Source organism: Necator americanus, chromosome II, assembly GCF_031761385.1.
Source record: "Necator americanus strain Aroian chromosome II, whole genome shotgun sequence".
NCBI lineage: Eukaryota > Metazoa > Nematoda > Chromadorea > Rhabditida > Ancylostomatidae > Necator > Necator americanus.
In genome coordinates this window covers 2,004,602-2,023,152 of record NC_087372.1, presented here as the reverse complement: position 1 = coordinate 2,023,152, position 18,551 = coordinate 2,004,602, and the positions used below count along the sequence as shown (strand labels likewise).

The following is an 18,551-nucleotide window of genomic DNA, read 5'->3' as shown; positions in this document are numbered from 1 at the left end:
TTGTAGTGAGGGAATTTTATCAAAATTTCTGCAAAGATTCGACTCAATGCCTCTTCGAGTTTTTTTTCTTCGAGGTTATAGTATTTAGTACACCCAAAAAATAATAAAAGCAAAGAAACTCTGAGTCAGCAGAGGTGGTGACAAAGTGACAAGTGCACTCGTTATCAGGAAGAGGCAAGCGATTGAAGCCGTTGTTGTTGCCTCATCAGTGCACAGCGACGTACAATTTTGAATCATTCCTCTGCGCTCAACATTTTGAGATGTTTGGCTTATTTTTGGTGATTTTTACGCTGTCATCTGCGATAGCTGTACATTTTTCGCCTGTTATTTTCGGTAGACCTCATGGTGGTTTCTTAAAGGTCAGTTATGTTCATTTGGTACTGGTGCTATAATTAATCATAATTATTTATTATTATTATTATTATTATTATTAATCAACCATAATTATTTATTTTTATTTAATTAATTCTTAATTAATGATAGTGTTGGAATTATTCGTTCGTTGCATAGACTCCATTCAAGTGTTTTTTTTTCTTCGTGAAGTTCACAAATTTATTTCACGAAAAATTCTCAAGTTATGCCCCGGAAAAATTCTACAGTTTTTCTGAAAAAACCTGGAATCAGTAGGTTTTTTGGATGGATTAGCAATAAATAGTCGTCATCATATCCTACAATACAGTTGGAAAATATATATTTTTGATAAAGCTACCACTAATTCAAATTAAAGAGGCCAGTTCCAAAGCGATCACTGTTAGAAAGTTTTGTCTCTCTGTGAACCACTTTGTGGAATGGATAAACTACAAAAAATAATTTCGCATGAACGTTATCTTTCTTACAGCTGAGCGCATTTTTCTTCACCATTTTCTCAAAGTACTTGTCAGAGAAGTCTCGGAGACTATCGTAGCAAATCTCGTTCAACATAACCGAATATTTTTGTACTAGTATACGAAAAACTGTCCAACTTTATCTTTTTTCATACGCGAAACTCCGTTCGTAGGAATATCCGAGCAGAAATATTCGATCTCTTTTGACTCTCTGAATTTTTTGTGGTTTTCGGAGTTTTCATAGTGTCAAATGTCAACTCTCACGTGGCATTTTTAATAACAAACTGATTTTTTTTCAAAAAATTGGTTTTGCCTGAAAGAAAAAAGAAATTATGGAATTTATCAAGTAATATCTTTAGCAATGCTGTCGCAACGGTAAATCATGGAACAGCGCTCGGATTCTTTTTAATATCCTTCTCTTTACAGAGTTTTTTCATTGAAGGATGTCTGTATTCCTCAAATATTCCCTACTCACGTAAACAATTCAATTGTTATCACAGAGACGATAAAGGTCTAGGAAAGAACTCATTGTAAAAGTTCATTCCAGACAGAAAAGATAACTTGTTGCGCTGGCGTGGACATCTATGTCTATCTATTTTGCAAAACGAGCAGACTTATTTCCAGAGTTTTTCGCGGCCATAATGGCTCGTCCAGCTTTCTGGATTCCCTGGATTTTAGGTTTTACCTAAAATTTATTTTGACATGAATACCTTCGGCATGCATATTTTTATATAAAAATAGCTTCCAACAGTTTGTAGAATCGTCTTCTTCCTTATTTTTGAAAATTTTATTTATTTTATTTTTATTTAAAAGAAAAATGAAGGACAAAGTGTCGCCAAAATGCACCTCTAATGATTTCCTGGAATTACATGCGATTTTTTTCCGCTGCTAATCGTCCCACTATTCTTTTGGATTTTTGATCATGCGCTTGAGGAAGTCACCGGAAACTGCCATCTCCATAAGAACTGATTCAAAATTATACAAACTATCGAACTAAAAAAATAGATATAAGAAGTGTAAAAAGAAGAAAAGTAAAAAGAAAGTATAAAAATATTTGTGTCTCTTAACTCCTTTAAAGAAAAATCTATTCCCAACCAGCTGGTCCATGATCTTGAACGACAGCACATCACAAAAATGAAGGTGTCTGGGATCTTCCCATAAATGGATTGGAAGGAGGGGGAGAGTTGTAGCACCGTTTCTCCCTACGAGGCATCTAGCAACGCGCCGTGTCTGCTATCGAATCGGAAAGGCGGCGTTTACAGTCCATTTCCGATCCGCCCGCGTGCGGACGCGGTGCGTACGAATATGATCCCGTTGTTAGGTGCCTCGTACAGAAATTCGATCATTCTCACGCCCCTTAATTACCCAGGAGGACGGAGTGGTAGACGTTTCTGGATAATTAAGGAGATTTTAGCGTGATTTCGCTAGGTAAACTATTTGAATCTACATCTCCAGAATATCTCAGTACAAAAATCTACTGAAAAACGTTTCAAGTGGTGATTTTTCAAAACTTTCTCCGATATTTTAACAAAAAGACAATAGAGAGAAGGATAAATGAATATTTATCGCGCACCAGGTAATACGGTAAAATTATGAGGAGTATAAATGTCAGCAAGAAGAAAACTTGAAAAAAAAACTATGCAAAATCCCGGAACAACGTTTAGAGAATCTGAAGGCCAGCTGTTTCAGGCACCGGACACAGCGGGACCCCAAACGGAGAACAAGTACCTGATATTCTCAAATATCACACAAAAAGTGGATCATTTCAATGGAAACTCGAAAGCCACGTGGTTACAGGTCTTGAATACCTTTTCCTGCTAAGATTTTCTAATTTTTTTTTCGAGGTGAATTTTTGAAATTACTTCCACAAAAAAGATTTTTTCAGCGTTATGGGTACAATTCGAAATTCTACAATCCAAGCAAAGGACTAGTGTTTTTAATGATTGGTGGAGAAGGTAAGTGCTGTTCCGTTGTTCTTCTTCTTGTTTTTTATTTTTGTTTTTTTTTCCCAGTTTTTTTTTCACGAAGCAAAGATTTCATTCTTGTTTTAATCAAAGAAATATTTTTTTTTCAGGTAGCATCTCTCCTCCTGGTGATAAATGGATTCGTGATGAAAGTATCACAATGATGCAGTGGGCAAAAGATTTCGGTGCGGCCGCATTTCTACTTGAACATCGATTTTATGGACCGAAGGAAAATTCGCCTACGGGGTAACTTGAACGTGAAAATCACATGATTCTTAAATTTTTGCTTTTGAAACTCAATTTTTGTACACAACACTGTCGGGAGAAAAGCGTTTTTAGCCACTTCTCTCATAATTTCATCATTTCCTTTATTCATCATTTTTATCATTTCTCAAATTGTGTTATTGTTCATATAATTACGTTGAATTACTGGTAGTCTTATCAAACTTTTCTTTTCCTTTCATATTGTCCATTAAGTACCAAAATAAAAAAATAATAATAAGACCAAAATATTTATACCAAACATTACTATTCCTATTCTATTATTCATATTTATTCTTATTATTCAATTGCTTTTTTCAATTTAACTTAATTTTTTTACTACTTTTTTTCATCAATTTGACTTAATTTCTCAGAAAATTTTCAATAATTATTCACTAATAATGATATTTAATGTGGAATTTTAATCACACCACTTTAATCACCAATCACACCACCCGGGGCACTTATGTTCACTGTTAGAACCGCAATGCGTGTTAACTAGTGCAAAGTAAAGAAGGGATGGAGACCGCTGAAGATACTTTGCGGTCTCCTGGACAATGGACCGAGGAATCTATGTTCTTAGCTATTTTATTACGAATAGATGGTTTTTTTTTTTCAGAAAACAAGACACCGAATCCTTGAAACTTCTCTCCATCGATCAAGCGTTGGAGGATATCAAAGAGTTCATTGATCAAATGAATGCAAAATATTTTCCGAAAACAAAAACGCGTTGGGTGACGTTTGGTGGATCATATCCTGGTTAGTTTGAGAGCTCAGTTGTTCACCTAAAAATTATAATTGAACAAATATGGTCACGAATTTGTGTGTGCGTGTTCCTAGGATCTCTGTCTGCTTTTTTCCGTGAGACCTATCCAGAGTATACGATCGGAGCGATGAGCTCTTCGTCAGCAGTCGAGGTGTTTGTCGATTACTACGGTAAGCTTCGACACCACTTCTGATTAGTAATTTATTAATTACAAAAAGTAAAATATTAATAAAATTAAGTTAAATTATTATAGTTTTACATTTAGGTTACCTAGTACATACTGAGGAAAATTATCGAGCGGAGAATAACAAGTGTGCGGAAAATATACGCACCGCATTCACGAATATGCAAAAATTAGCGTACAGCGGGAAAGATGGTCGTGAGAGGCTTCGGAATATTTTCAAGTGAGTATTTGTGAGCAGACGGGGAAAAAAATAAAGAAACTTGGTCGTGGTTCAACAATGGACCTCGATAAATTTATTTATTCATCAAAAAGCGGCAGCACATGCCGCGCTGCTGATGTTTATCCGGCGGACCGCAACGCGTCCGCTGTAATTTTCTACGCCTTCTGTCTCTGATGCATCTTCGTGTCCCAGCGCTCACTTCATTTGAACCGTGTCGCGGTCGCTCGGATCAATTTTGTTCTCCGTTCCACTCTTGTACTCTTTTTGCTATTTTATTTAATTTTTGAGTATTGACGGTAGAATTTTGCGGAATTCAAGAACTGGTACATATTCTGAATCGCTGGCAAATGTATGGATTGTGCAGGTTCTGATTTTTGACGAATTTTCAATGAGTCTCCAAAAAGCTGAAAACACTCTTCCAAAAAAAAAGTTCACAAGTTGATAATTTGACTTTTTGGGATATTTTATAATGATTTTTTTATGGTTTTTGTAGTCTTTGTCAATCATTTGATGAGACCAACGTCGTCAAATCACTGCAATTCTTCTATTCTAATGTGATCGGGTACTTTCAAGCTATCAATCAATATTCTGGCGATAACAGAGTGAGTTATTCTTCTCCTCATACATACATAGAAGGCCGTAATAGTTACTTTTTTTCACTAATTATCAATTGAAAATGAAAAATTGGAAACTGTTTTGATTTTGGTCGTAGTCACGAAAAAATCCATCATGAAGGACTATGAATGAGCGAATTCATTTTTTTTTTCACTTCTCGTTTCTCTCTGTTCCTCTCCATCTTTTCTATTCTATTTTTTCTATTTTCGGAAATCACATCGTATCAACATAGGATTATTTTCATTTTTTTCTTACTTTTTTTTTAGTCAGCTTAGTTCAAAGTGCTAATGATGACCTCCACTTCATGAATAAATTTGTGTTCCTAAAGCCTTTTGCTCAAAATGAGTACCGTAGACTGAAAAGAAAATATTCAATTTTTCATACATAGATATTTTTTTAAAAAAGGTCAGATGCAAAAAGTGGAATCTTCCTCCTAAGTTGATCTTTGAAATTTCCAAAAAATTTCCAAACAACAGGTTAAAACCAGGATTTTCATAAGAGGACGAGAAAGTTGGTTGCAAATAATTTCAGGACGAAGCCACCCGTAACGGAATGGGTATACCGATGGCTTGTCAAATTATGAACAATTCGACAGATGTCGATGAAATGGTCAGAGTGAAAAAAATCGTGAGTTTTCTGGACGTTGTTCAAATAGAGAAGCCTGGAAGTGCTGCGATTTCTTCCATTAGTGCTTTACCACTTGAGAATCTTAGCGAGAAACGTTTTACAGAACAAGTTGTCGAAAACGTGTGAAATGAGCTATTTCTTTTCTTTTGTGATTTAATTTAATTTTAATCAAATTTAACTTTTAATTCTTTTCTTCTCTCTAAAAATACCGTATAGGACCTTTAAGATCCCCTTCCATTTTTGTTTTTTTTTTTGAGTAATTCATTTATATTGAAGATTATTAGTGAATTAATCTAAATAGTAATATTAGCAGTACTAACTACTATAAATAACTATAAAATAACTACTTATAAATAATTGTAATAATCACAACGGTAGTATTAGTAATAGCAGGAGCCATAACAATAATAACAACAATAGCAATCATAGTAGTATAATATTAAGAATATTATTATTACTATTACTGAACTGTTACTATTATTTTTACTAAAATATTATTAATATCATTACTAAAAGTAACACTTTGAGTAAAATGTGATAAGTAAGCATCAAATATTAATATAAAATTAAAAATAAGGTGGAATTTGCGTTCCCGTTCGAGATTGTGAATAAAAGAGTTCATCTCTTTTAACTTTTAAAATCTTTTCACTTTTCGGGAACAATTTAGATGGATTGGTACGTTACAATGTATGGAGCAAAACCAGGCTGCTATCCGAACAGTTATAAGAACTACGTTGACTATTATCGTGATACGAGCTACAATAACAAGCTTCTCGACGATGTTGGTAAGTCCGCAATTGCACCGCTTGTTACTTGATATTACTATAAAGTAATGTTTGTATGGGATCGTGAAGATAAGAGACGTGTTTCCTATCGTTTTCTATTCTCCCAATTTAATTTCAAATGAATTGCAGTACCATTGCATCCCGCTCTTTCGAGGGGATTCCAAAAATTCCTAGATACTCATAAAATGCACCTTTGCACGGAAATCTTTAGTAAAAGGCGAAAGATTTTCTCGGTTAAATGCAGAGGAGCCAGAGATACAGGATCTATCCGAATGAGCAGGCGCTAAGGTGGCAAGTCGTACTTCGCGCAGGTTTCCTTCTCGCAAAGGTGTCTCCTAAAGAGTATCCAAGGTACACAGAGAGTTTTAACAACACTTTTTCCTACTTTTCCATATTTCTATCTAATTAACAGTACTATAGATAGCGACTTTATAATGGGATTGTGGCGGAAAAAAAAGTGTCGGTTGGTTCTGGATCTTCAACAAAATTTGCTACCGGTTGATTAGTGTATTCTCCAATATCTGTTCGACCTTTGAGAGAAATTATTAGCACACGAATTTATCCTCACAAATAACTTTGCCTCTTCCTTTCAATTTTGGATACGATGAGCATCATATTTTTTTCTTTTATCTGGACGCTGTTTAAATAATCAAAACCTCGATAATTAGCCGAAAAAAAAAAAACAAAATATCCGTGTACACACCCCTTAAAGAGACGACGAAGCAAATCACAACCTGTAGCAACTACGACTCTCCACTTAGGTGCACCTCCCGACGATAACCATGAGGTACCTCTGGCTCCTCTGCATTTAACCGAGAAAATCTTTCGCCTTTTACTAAAGATTTCCGTGCAAAGGTGCATTTTATGAGTATGTGAGAATTTTTGGAATCCCCTCGAAAGAGCGGGGTGCAATATTGGTGGATCTGTATTTTCTTTTAGAAACGAAGGTAAAAATACAACAGAAATTACAGAAAGAATGACAAAGATCATTGAAGATCTTCCTCTCCGCTTAAATGTTGTGAGAGAATTCTGGTAATGAAGTTGTTTCCCTGTTTTCTTCCAGAGCATTACCGGCAACTACAGGATAGAAGAGTTTTTGATGCTTACTGTAACTATAACTAATGGAATGGTGACTGTAATGGATTTTATAGATTTATTTTCCTGACGTCCCATACTTCCTAGATTTTGAATGTTCTATTCAAAGAAGGATCATGAATGAAATGCAAAATATAACCATGTTGAGTTCTGGTGGGGTTTGTTGGACACATAGTTTTTGACTAACTCGCATACCATTCATTTTTCCGTCAATTCGTTATTTTTTGAAGTTTTTTTTTTCATAAATGAATCCCCAGCGTAACCATTTTGCTTCATATTCGATCCATTTCTGGATTTTCGGACAAGAAAACTAACTAGAGCATTGGTGATGGTATTCGCTTTGCTCGGATTGCATCCCGCTCTTTCGAGGGGATTCCAAAAATTCTCGTATACTCATAAAATGCACCTTTGCACGGAAATCTTTAGTAAAAGGCGAAAGATTTTCTCGGTTAAATGCAGAGGAGCCAGAGATACAGGATCTATCTGAATGAGCAGGTGCCCAGGTGGAAACGTCGTACTTCGGGCAGGTTTATAATGCCTCGCAAAGGTGTCTGTTCGAGAGTACTCGGGGTGAAGAAAGTCTCAACGGTTTTTTCTCTGCTCTCTAAATTTTCGAACTAATCAACAGCACCACAGGTAGCAATTCGGTTGCGTTTGATGAGTGAACAGTAATTATGAGCAGTGTGGATCATTTAATTTTTCAATTTTTGCTGGATTTTTGAGAGAGCTTCTCGGCACTCGAATTTATCGTCGTTAATAGCTGTTTCTCTTTCTCTCCAACTTTAAAATCGATAAACCACTCTCCACTTTATCTGAATCCTGCTCAAATCATTGGAATATCGTCGGGTTGTGATCTAGATGCGTAAAGAAAAAAAAACAAAAAAATTCCGTATAGACAGCACTTCGAAACACAACGAAGCAAATTACGACCCTTAACATACGACTCTCCGCTTAGGTTCACCTTACGAAAATAAGCATTTGGTACCCCTGGCTCCTCTACATTTATCAGAGAAAATCTTCCCCCTCTTTCTAAAGATTTCTGTGCAATGGTGCATCCTATGAGTAGATAGGAATTTTTAGAATCCCCTCGAAAAAGCAGGATATAAATTACGTAGACAATATAGCCGTGTTATTTTGAATTCTTCAATTTATTTCTACGTCTCAACTTTGTCCGAGTAATTGTAGTGAAATTTGGGGGATATTTCTGAGCAATGTTTGTGTCCACGAAATTTTCGTTCTTTTCACCCCAGACACCTCGGACCGCAATACTTTCTATTTTTCCACCATTACTTCGACGGAAGACAAAACAACTCACTTTAGTATTGCATCCCGCTCTTTCGAGGGGATTCCAAAAATTCTCGTGTACTCATAAAATGCACCTTTGCACGGAAATCTTTAGTAAAAGGCGAAAGATTTTCTCGGTTAAATGCAGAGGAGCCAGAGGTACCTAGCGCTAAAGGTCGGAAGGTGCGCCAAAACGGAGAGTCGTATACCTCATTGATTTCCCGTCACCTCATTGTTCTTCGTAGTAGAGGCAGCGGATCAGTGAACGATAATTTTTGGCGGTGCTCATTTCGATTACTACTTTGTTTTTAGAGAACTCCCTACAAAAATCCTGTGAGTTATTGTAAGATTTACGGAATACGCTATGCTTGTTTGTAAGCATACAGTAGTCCTGTTTCTGTCCATTAATTTACCGTATGACCACTTTACTTTGTGTAAGTAGGCTTTGCATCAATCTGCACCAAACCAGCTCTGCCTTGAAGTGTTCGGTTCCTATGAAAAAGTTCTGCTCACCGCAGATGACCTCATTTCCTTCAATCCTAAAATATTTTTACTAGCAAAATGTACGGCCCTCCTACTTTTGGTGCAGCGTGGGTAGCGTCTGTTATCTCCATGCCGTTATTCAAACATTACGGATAATGAACTTGAATCACAAAAAATTACAGCAACTCACAGGGTTCTGAATGAGAGTTTCCTGAAAACAGGGTCGTAATCCGTATAGACTAGGAGAGCAAAGTTCTTATGGCACGTATTTATGCAAACACGGAGTGAATATTTATTTTATGCCGAAAATAAATATCCAAGGCGGTAGAAAACCGTTTAAAAAAGTATAAAAATGAAGAAAAGCCTAGATTAGTTTGGATTTTTCGTTCGCGAAGAGGGAATTATTTTACCTTACTGAAAATAATTATTCTTTGCTGTCCCCTTGAACTCTTCCAGGGAAGAAGAGCTAGGTGAGAGCAAACCACTGAGGTATACGACTCTCCATTTTGGCGCACCTTCCGACCTTTAGCTCAAGGTATCTCTGGCTCCTCTGCATTTAACCGAGAAAATCTTTCGCCTTTTACTAAAGATTTCCGTGCAAAGGTGCATTTTATGAGTACACGAGAATTTTTGGAATCCCCTCGAAAGAGCGGGATATGAGATTGCTAAATACTAAAACAGAAAACTAGCTGAAATTAAATTTATTTTGAATTCCTTAATTTTTAATCTACGTCTTGGTTTGTTCGAGTACTCGTGTTGAAATTTAAGGATGGTCGAAATCTTTCGAATTAATGTTTGTCTTCATGGGACACGATACTACGAAATTTTGGTTATTTTTTCTCTTTTTTTTCTAAATGGTCTCTTTCCTCATTCAATCCTTTTTTTTTTTGTAAATTCAAGTTGTAGGTCGGTTAGAATTATGACTAAGTATGGAAACGAATGAAAAAAAATAGACTCCTGTATTTTCTGTGATAATAAGGTTCAGATATAGTAGAAAACTGCTTGAATCATTTGAAAAAACAAAACAAAAAGAAAAACAAAACAAGACTCCACTGACCCTAATTGTAATTAATTGATTTTGATAAATTTTCCCATTCTGATAAAAATGCTGACGTTACTTTCTCGAGAAAAATCTTCGCATTTTCATCGCAACTTATTAAAACATGGAGGGTTTTAAAAATTTACTAAATACTCAGGGGAGGAAAAGGAAAAGAAAATAAACTGGCGATGAAACGCACTCTATTGGTGGTCAATTGCTCAAATTCTTACTTCAGCACAATTTCAGTTCAAGTTTCTCATTTTTCCCAGATTTGTTTTGAAAAAAGTGTATCTAAGACGCGCAATAATCATCAGATGTCCCTCCGATAGCCTCCGGGAAAATGGTCACTTCGCAAAAGTGTTTCAAGCTGTGAAAATGCCCGGAAGAAATCCTTTTCGGGAACTGGCAAGGGGTCAAAGGGATTTGTTCACGGGTCAGATTAGATTAGACGTTCAATGAACTTGAGAAGAGGTTTTACTGCGATGGTAAGGTCAGCACTAGGCCAACCAAACCCTTCATGCTTCCGGAGCTTGTCAGGAAAGGATAAAAACATTGATTTGACAAAAATTGATTTTATTGACAAAAGCATTGACATACTGTTGAAATGAACTCGGGTTTCTGAAATACCGAAGCAGAAACAAAAAAAAAACAGAAGTGGGACCAATAGAAACGATAATCCAAGGTTGTTGGAAACAAATTTTGAGAAAACTTTATTTTCTACACCAAATAGTTAGAAAAACCTTTACAGTAAAAGAGGAAAGCTGTGATAACGTTAAAACAATCTCAAAGGAATAAAGTAAATGCAAAATGATATAATAGAACCTTTTTGCGTGGGCGAAATCCCCTTCTCCTTCCTTTTTTAGTTATAGAGCACTTGGTTGAGACTGTCTAAGGCGAATTAAAGCCTTTTATACCTCCGCGTCTACAAGATGTGTAGGTATGAAAGATACGGTGACAGATTTACTGCGGAGAATAAAGACATTCACTTGATCGATTGTGAATCGATTTCTCGGTCGCATATCGATCCGAAAGCGGTGGCACATCCCAAAATGACTGCATAACACAGAACACCAAACATTTGCATAGTTTAGTTGCAATGCGAGGATGGATTTGGCAGACATGCACCGAGCTCGGCTACTTCCAAACCACTGACGGAGGGAATAATGGTATTTTTGGTAGCACCTTACCGGTGGAGTAAGTTCTGGAAGACTTTACACTTATGACTTTTGATATTAACCTGTACGTCAAGGTTGATTTTCATCTAAAAAGTAGTTTTTATGAAATTGCCTGTATTTTATGTAGTGGATTTACGCTAAAACCCTTACAGTTTCTACTCTGATCAGTGCATTGACCTTTTCGGCCCGGAATATACATTGACATCAACGTATGAAAGGGTTGCAAAAGTTCTCAAGAAATACGGAGGAGCTAATGCTTACAGGGTAAGAGAATATGGAAACTGTGGATGCAAAAATCTGTGCGCATGTAAAATAGTCATCAGTTACTGTACGATATGCGGAAGAACTTTTACTCGACAATTTTAATAATTTTAATTTTTTGACTTCAATAAAAAAGCTGAGCTTCAGAGGCAGCGTATCAACGAACTGACGCTGTTGATTTCTCTCTGGGCAAATATTGAGTTCAGGGCGTAAATTACGAGTATGAGCGTAGCAACACTCAATTTCTCCCTGTCGTCCTAAAAAAACGGCGTGGGAAACCGCATTAATCCCTACAAGGTACATTAGAACGCATCGCTCCGCCCACGCGACGCGTCCACGGGCGAGCGGTTGAAGATCAATCAGGTCACCTTAGCAGCTTTTTCAAACAAAACCAATAAATAAACAATAAACAACAAGGGCGACGCGTTGTAACGCATCTCGTAGAAACTGAGGCCGTTTCCCACGCCGTTTTTTCATGACAACTGAATTTAATTCAGCGTGGCGCCACCCATACTTTTATGGGTGAATCCTCCGTTACTCTTTCCAGGGCGAGCCCAGGACAGGACTGACTAACAGAAATCTAAATGCGGTTCTTCTTCTTTTTTTTAATTGTTCTTTCAATCTGCTACGTATTAGATATGGTGTGCAGCGGAACGAAAAGAAGGCAACATTGACCACTTTGTACACTTCTAGAGGAAATTAGGAGAGGCTGGACCCAGAAAAATCAAGGATTTCGAGTTATCAGAAATGTGCAATTTTCAGGGCACTAAGGCAGCATTCACTAATGGTTCTATCGATCCGTGGAAGTCACTTGGGCTTCTGAAGGGAAATCCTGCGAATAAAGTTGATGCATTCTTGATAGAAGGTTCCTCTTTATAATTTTTCAACGATTCGCAACGCAATGAAATCGTAGGGTAATTATTCGAAGGTACTGCTCATTGTGCTGAAATGTATCCAGCGTCACCAAAGGATCGTAAGTCATTGACGGACGCTAGAGTTCGTCTGAAGGCACAACTCAGTGACTGGATTAAGGACGCTGCTACTCGTTCAGGTAAATACTAAGTTTTTTTCCCTACTATTTTGTTTGTTTTCAGCAAAAAAAAAACATTTGACTACTAGCAGAATTAATATGTTCGTTTTTTTTCGAATTTGGGCAATTCTGTAATTAAAAAAAAAAACTTCACTCACGTTCACTTTAAAAAATAGAGGATATTGTCCAAAAATAAGTAAAAGTCGGCAATTTTTACACGTCGAAGATCGAAGTCGGGTACGTCGCCTGCGGTTATGAATTCCCAAAACGCTATGGCGGACTTCTGTAGTCCACATCCTTTATCCTCCTTCTTCTACCCTGCTCCAATCGAACGCGCAACGCGGCCGTTCAAATAAACATACATAGCTATCTTATATAAGGTTGCGCCCGTGTTTTCGGTGGGTTGGTCGAAAAATTTTGAGCACTTCTTTCATTTATCTGGGTCCCACTTTCTTCAGTTAACACAATTTATCTCACATCGCTTTGATCCCTCATTTGTGGAGGAATTCAAGTCCAAGGAAGTAATAGATAATAAATAAATATGTATTAGGACACTATATGGAACCTTTTGTTCATTAAAGGTCAGAAACAATCCGAACTACTAGGAGAAAAACCTGCTAACTTTTTATTTCATGAAAAACTCCAGCTTACTTCCATTTCAACCATTTAGTATACACTTTTCAGGAAATACTGCAACACTCGGTTTCATCACTTCAATCCTGGTTCTACTCAGTTCTGTTCACTTATGAATTTAATAAAAACTACTTATGATAGCATTTTTTTTTTGATTTTCAGTGTTGTTCGTATTTTTTTATTTTTTTATTCCTTATAGATTTCATAGCACAGGCCCACACACATGTAGATTAACATTTGGAAAACACAAGCCTTACTAGACTACAATAACAAGTAGGTGCGGGAGAAGCGCAGTTGGTAAGAGGTTCCGCTGCGACTGGACGGTTGGTCGATGGTTTGGAACTGGTCCAGAGCCAACCAAGTACTTCATTTCCCTTCCCTTTCCCGGACATCGATAAATTGGTGTCAAATTTTTCTGGGGGATAAAAACACTGACTTGATACACCACGTAGCCTTCGCATATGATTGTATAGGCTAAACACGAGTTCGTTGACCCCAAACGATTCTAAGTTGAAGTGAACGCGTTGCCGAATCCTGAGCGGATTGATTGACGCCTGACACTTCATTCTCTTTTTTTTTTGAAAAAAAAAAAACAAGTGAAAGGTGTAAGTATTCATTGCCATTTTCATTCGAAAAGTACGTCCACAAAAAATTGCTGTAGCATCCACTATTGTACATTACAAATGTTACTAAAAAGAAATAAAATTTATTGGGATTTCATTTAACTTCACCGGTATTCGTATGGATGTGTTTCATTTGTCTTCTTGACAGCGTCTCCATTGAGGTTCGTGGAGCCAACGATGTCTGATTGTCCGTCTTCAATGACTCAACACCACACAGAGTATCATCAGTGGATTTGGTCTGCAAGAGAAAAAGTCTCCTAGCCAAGTTTTTACTTAGTTATTTAACAACTATAATGAAAAGTTTACAAATTACAGCCATATAATCTCAGAGAACATCCTCAAGGAATTCTTATGGGAACTGAGGTCTTGCGAAGGAAATTACAGCAGAATCAGATATCAATAAAAATAATTTCGCTCGGATCAGCGCCATGTTTTCTGCAGGACTTCAGTGAGAGGTTAGATTTATCCGGAAACAGTCTCTTGGCAGACTGGCAGACTTGAATTTCCTCATTTGAAATTGAGAGCCGAACGAAAGTAAAAGGTGGTGCAAAGAATTCTTTTCGAGTACGCAGACCTCAAAGGAGGTAATTCGTATTTGAAATTCAAAGTCTTCGTTCTCAGTGCACTTGAATTGGAAAAAATCGACTCGAAATGATAGTGCCTATCTGTGCCACGGAATGCGAATGCGTCCACCAGTGACAGTGCGTCCATCTGCCTCCTCGTAGGCTTATTCTTCGTTTCACACAAGTTTTTTATTTTCCTTTCCTCCAACTTACACCTGGTGAACGCACTTTGCATCCGCTTAGTTGAATAAACACTCTACAAGCAATCGTTTCGAAGGGGAAAAGGCCGAAGTATTGTACCTAGGGTGGATCAATCGTGATCGAATCAATGAATGTACGTGAGATGGATCGAAGGCGGGCGCTAACTCGCTTTTGTCATGCCAACAAGCGGTAGCTCGGTCTCTATTTTTTAGCTTTGGATTGAATTCTATTTTGATGCACTGAACTCTCAGTTATTGGGTTTTTGGTCATAGAATTTTGAGGCATTCGACTAACACACCCTAATCCTCCACTGTGACCTTAATTCCTTAAGCGCTTGCTACCGTGATCGTACTTTACCGCGTTCTCTCAGTCACATCTTATAATCGTTTTGATCCGGCTATAGGATGTGCTGCGCCCGAAGCGACGCAGTGGCGTCAGCGGTTCGGATCGAGGTGAGACCATCGCTAACTGCAGCGGTAGATGGTGGCAGCAAGGGTCCCACCTGAACCTCCATCTGAACCGCTGGCTTCGCCGCTCCGCTTCGAGCGCAGCCGCTTACGCAACTACAACGATTTTCAGGTCATTTTGATCCGACTATATGTACCTCGTTCCTTACTGACACTTATTGTACCCTCCTCAATAGATGCTTTTATTTTGATTTTTAATCCGTCACTTCGGTAATATCCCGATTTGTTGTCTGGCGAAAATTGGGTCCCAATTATTGATTATTATTCATCTATGAGCATCCTTTCACGTTTGTTGCGTGCTATTTTGCGGTTTGGCGTAAACTGCACATCCGCTGATGCGTGCGAGTAATGGAAGCAAGAGGTATAACCCTCCAGCTTCATCCACTTATCTCACTTACCTCCTAAAACATATTGAATATGTTTAGTGGCTACATTTAAGCTATTAACATTATTAAAATTATTATTAGCTAATAAATCAAAATTAAACGAACAAACGAAAACTCACTGATTCACTGGCACCTTCTTCGCTTGATCTAATTTCAGGTGCACGATATTCTCGAAGCAATTCGCGTATATTTTTTCGTTCTGAAACGTAGTGGGTTTTTATGGATACTTCGATATTTCGATGGATATTTCTATGGATACTGTGCTTTACAAGTTATTCAAACGTATAAAGTAGTGGTTTTAACCCTGACTAGATTCGTAAACGCGCTAAATCTATGTCAACAGCAATTTTACCCGTTTTTTTTGTTTCATTTATGGGTGTTTAAAACACAATTGGGAAACAAAGAGGAGACGTCGAAAATACCGTCAAAAAAAAAACTCTGAACGGCAAACGATTTTTGTTTTTCCCTCATCTCTGCTTCTAGAATTTTTTTTTGACTAAGTGTTTATGTTCTAGGAATCCTCAGTTCATTTAATCGATCCACTTAAATCTACATACACACTGCCGTGTACACTGCGTTAGCTAAAAACTTTTTTTTTAATGAAACGGAGTATGTCCTTCCATTTAAGAAGTTTTTTTTTTTCATTTTCCATTGTATAAAACCCAAAAGTTAGTGAGTAAGAAATAAAAAGGAGAGTGTACACGGCTTTAACCAATCCTTACGCCTACGCGTTCGGCTTCAATTCAGAATCGTCTGAGGTTTATGGACGTCTGTGCAGCCTTAAAGTGACTTGCTATGGCGAGCCGATGTATCAAGTCAGTGTTTTTATTCTCCCAGGCAAGCCTGGCAACAATTTATCGGTGCTCCGGAAGGATGAAAGACTTGGTTAGCATAAGGGAGGTTCCGGTTCATCGATCGATCATACGAACACAGCGGAACCTCTTAGCGACTACGCTGCAGTGCCGCTAACGAATAAAAAATGGAAAAGGGATGTCGTGACAATTCACTAAGACGGTTACAATCACATTTTTTTAATTCTCATTTTTTTGACCAGGAAAGCGAAAGGCGAACATAATGAAAGGTCTAAGTCTACGCTTCTGCTTTTGTTGGCGGCATCAATGGAAATTGATAGCAGTGATTATGTTTTGTTAGGTGGGTGGGGACTATTACGGTAGCCATTTCTACAACCCGTCGAAGGTAACTCGGTTGTATTCAAGAAGTTAGGTATTTCAATGAGGAGCACTGTTGACGGCAGTGAGTTACCCCAGAGATCTTCAGAGTATCAGCTTTTTCATCTTTTTTTCCTCTTTCCTCTTTTCCTTTCCTCTAAACATACAGTCGCCGACGAATACGTTCAAGCCCCCCCCCTCCCTCCCCCCTCTCCCTCTCCCTCTCCCGAAGTGCCAGAAAGGCAGAACTGACAGGCGCCCGTCTTCGTTGTGGAGGTGAGGCTTGTCAGCACGGATCCGACCACGTTCGGCTGCAACTTTGTTCTCAAAATTGTGAACTCTTACTTGCTTTAGGTCGAACCAACTGAATGTCGCCAAGATCTTCTTTTAGAGTTGACACTTCTTCCGAAGATCCACCCGAAAGGGGCTTCTTGGTTTTGTTGTTTTTCACGGGTTTCTTTTTCAGTTTTTCTGCAGATGCTGATACTGTCTTGGTATTACTTTTTTGAACGGTCTTTACTAAAATGAAATCAAATTATAACTTATTTTTAACGGTTTGAATTGTTGTTATTTGAGGAAGGCTGGTCAGTACACGGTTGTTTCACTGTAGAGGCAGCAGTTGATGCTACAGTTGTTGAACATGGAGGTCCCGTTACGACGGCGACGGATACGCGCGTTCTCGGCGATACTGAACCTTTCGTTCCTGTCGTTGCAACGTTAGCTGTGCTAACATTCACATCTGTTGTTGGGGATTTACCAGCAACAAGCGGTGACTTTTCTTTTGAAAGAGCGTAAGGAGAGTCTGGAAAATTGCGAACTAATGGGGAAATCGTAACGTTCAATCGAATGTAACATGTCACCTGTTTTCTTCTTTCGGAAATTAATGCATGCCCCAACAACGCAGGCTATGATTAGTGGTGCCAGTGCACAGAAAAATGCAACCAGCATCCACTGAGTTACTAACAAAACTAGGACTGAATGCAAACACTGGTAGCCTTATATGAAAGGTATTCTAAAGATATAAATGATAAAACAAAAAACAACAACTGATAATTCTTTGTTGTTCTCAATTATTCACAAAGAGAAGTGGTTTAGAGGATCACATTAAAAGGCTCAAGTTGGGTTCAGGCGAATCTGAACTATAAAGTCATTTCCCGCTATGTTTCGAGTGAAGAAAACACACCTTGATATGCGAAATATCGCTGGAATCATGAAAAACCACAAGAAATACGACAACTTCTTCGTCAACGAAATTCCATATCGTCGATGACTTTATTTTAAGTAATGAATGAGGTTCTTCTCCTTACAAAGGTCTGCCAGACGACTACCGTTATCCGACGTGAATTCCGTGAAGTATGGTACGGTCAAAATGAAGTGAAGCACGGCGCGCAGTTGCGTAAGCGCTCGAATCAGCGCGGTGGAACGTAGTGGTTAGATTCGATGGAGGACTGTTGCTAGCGCCATTCTCCGGTGCTGTTCCCGACGGTCCCACCACGATTCGAACCGCTTTCTCCGCTGCACGTATTACAACATACCCCGCTTACGCAACTGTACCGTGCTCACTGTCGTTTTGACCCTACTATAACACAGTTTTCGAGGCACCCTGGACTTGTACTGCGTACTATCCTCGCGTTCACATCGATTCCGACAATGACCACCTTTTGGCTGAATATCTTGGACATCAATGCATTGAGTTCATCATAAGGGGCGTCCCTGCTTTGATCCACAGCGGTTTTCGTAGTTTTTAGTAGTTCGACCCAGTGGTTGATTTCTCTGTGATCCCACAGACTTACAAAGGCGAATCTGGACGATCAGTAGTCAATCTTCCACCATGTTGTTGTCTTCGTCACAGCTATTACGCTGCCTCCTACTTTCCTCTCATCCGTACCGCTCTGC

The 18,551-nt window shown here is 38.2% G+C and overlaps 2 protein-coding genes across 2 annotated transcripts; one reads left to right on the top strand and one right to left on the bottom strand.

Annotated features, from left to right (window-relative positions):
• Positions 1-260: 260 nt before the first annotated feature.
• On the top strand, positions 261-13,362 carry RB195_016609 (uncharacterized protein; the record flags this gene model as incomplete). The annotated part of the gene is made up of 15 exons (XM_064183216.1): positions 261-359; positions 2,514-2,621; positions 2,710-2,779; positions 2,899-3,034; positions 3,669-3,808; positions 3,890-3,985; positions 4,081-4,219; positions 4,713-4,821; positions 5,366-5,461; positions 6,129-6,246; positions 11,239-11,341; positions 11,475-11,586; positions 12,346-12,448; positions 12,512-12,634; positions 13,298-13,362. The coding sequence occupies 15 exons, from the start codon at positions 261-263 to the stop codon at positions 13,360-13,362; spliced, it is 1,617 nt and encodes a 538-aa protein (XP_064039097.1).
• Positions 13,363-13,963: 601 nt separating this feature from the next.
• On the bottom strand, positions 13,964-17,603 carry RB195_016608 (uncharacterized protein; the record flags this gene model as incomplete). The annotated part of the gene is made up of 5 exons (XM_064183215.1): positions 13,964-14,107; positions 15,606-15,685; positions 17,001-17,174; positions 17,248-17,457; positions 17,516-17,603. The coding sequence occupies 5 exons, from the start codon at positions 17,601-17,603 to the stop codon at positions 13,964-13,966; spliced, it is 696 nt and encodes a 231-aa protein (XP_064039096.1).
• Positions 17,604-18,551: the final 948 nt, after the last annotated feature.